At 59.8% G+C, this 1,240-nt stretch overlaps 1 protein-coding gene across 1 annotated transcript in view; it reads right to left on the minus strand.

Annotated features, from left to right (window-relative positions):
- Nucleotides 1-1,240, minus strand: part of LOC102770623 (putative DMBT1-like protein) — a 31,921-nt gene that overhangs the window by 4,775 nt on the left and 25,906 nt on the right. Inside the window, exon 19 of the mRNA XM_015572635.1 lies at nucleotides 622-721. Within this exon, the coding sequence (XP_015428121.1) occupies nucleotides 622-721 (100 nt within the window). The remainder of the gene's footprint in view (nucleotides 1-621; nucleotides 722-1,240) is intronic.

Here is a 1,240-nt window from a genome sequence, read left to right on the forward strand (position 1 = left end):
TCGGATGTGTGGGTGGCAGGGCAGGGTGTCCAGCCCGTCCTTTATCCATGATCTCCCAGTTCCCTGCCGCGCAAGCCGGGGGACCCCAGGCCCTCTGTGAGGGCGCCAGCCCCCAGGTCCTCCCTCGCGGCAGCCGGACACAGATGCCCTCTGTGGATGCATGACCAAAGGGACCCCGTCCTTCGCAGGGGATGCTTCCGCTGAAAGGGAGTTATTACCTGGGGGCGTAGAAGCTTCAGGAAACACAGCTGCAAACACCAAAGCCAGAGGCAATCAGGAGAGCTGAGCCTCCTCCCTGCAGCTCAGCCTCCTCCCAGCTCAGCCTCCTCCCAGCCATGGATGCTGAAGCCCAGCCAAGTGCTTCCGCCCTTCCCGCCTCTGCTGCTCGGAGGGGAGCGTCTGGGATGTCATTTTTCTGGGAAACGTTGCTCTTAGCTGGTTGGCCGAGCCACTGGCACTCCCCCATGGCTGCCCCTGGGGACCCGTGGGTGGTATCAAAGCCATAACAGAACTGGTGACCGGGTGTGGCCTCTGAGACGCTGTCAGGACTGGTCCAGGATGCGGTCTGGGCACTGGGGATTTTAATAGTTCCCTGGGCTGGCCTAGCATCTGGGTCACTACCCGGTGTCCAGGTCAGGACCCAAGTCACGATTCGCTTCCAAGGAGGTGCCCGACCCACCTGGGGGTGTGGGAGTCCCGTCCGGAGCCCAGTCCCCTGCACCTGCACGTGGAGAAAAGGTAAACTCAGGAGCCCACACTACAGCCTATGAAGATAAAGAAGGGGTGACTTCGCCCGGCTGGGGAGCTCAGTGGTTGAACGCCAACCTACGAGCCAGGAGGTCTCCGTTCGATTCCCGGTCAGGGCACAGGCCCGAGTTGCAGGCTTGATCCCCAGTGTGGGGCGTGCAGGAGGCAGCCGATCCGTGATTCTCATCATTGATGTTTCTCTCTCTCTCCCTCTCCCTCTCGCTCTGAAGTCAATAAAAATCTATTTTTTAAAAAAGGGGTTCCAGCTCCCATGCCCGTGGCTAACAAACACAAGGGGGCTGGTCTCCAGCACTTGCCCCTGGGCCTGGCCTGGCAGGGCCTCAGCAGACACTGGTGGGCGAGTGACTGATGATCTCAAGTCCGTGAACGGCCAGACTTCAAATGTGGATCTTGGCCTCCCCAAGGCAAACATGCCTCTGAGGGTCAAATATATGAGGAAATTCCTTGCCCAGAAGCAAACACACGCCACCCC

This window comes from Myotis davidii, unplaced genomic scaffold, assembly GCF_000327345.1.
Source record: "Myotis davidii unplaced genomic scaffold, ASM32734v1 scaffold72, whole genome shotgun sequence".
Lineage (NCBI taxonomy): Eukaryota > Metazoa > Chordata > Mammalia > Chiroptera > Vespertilionidae > Myotis > Myotis davidii.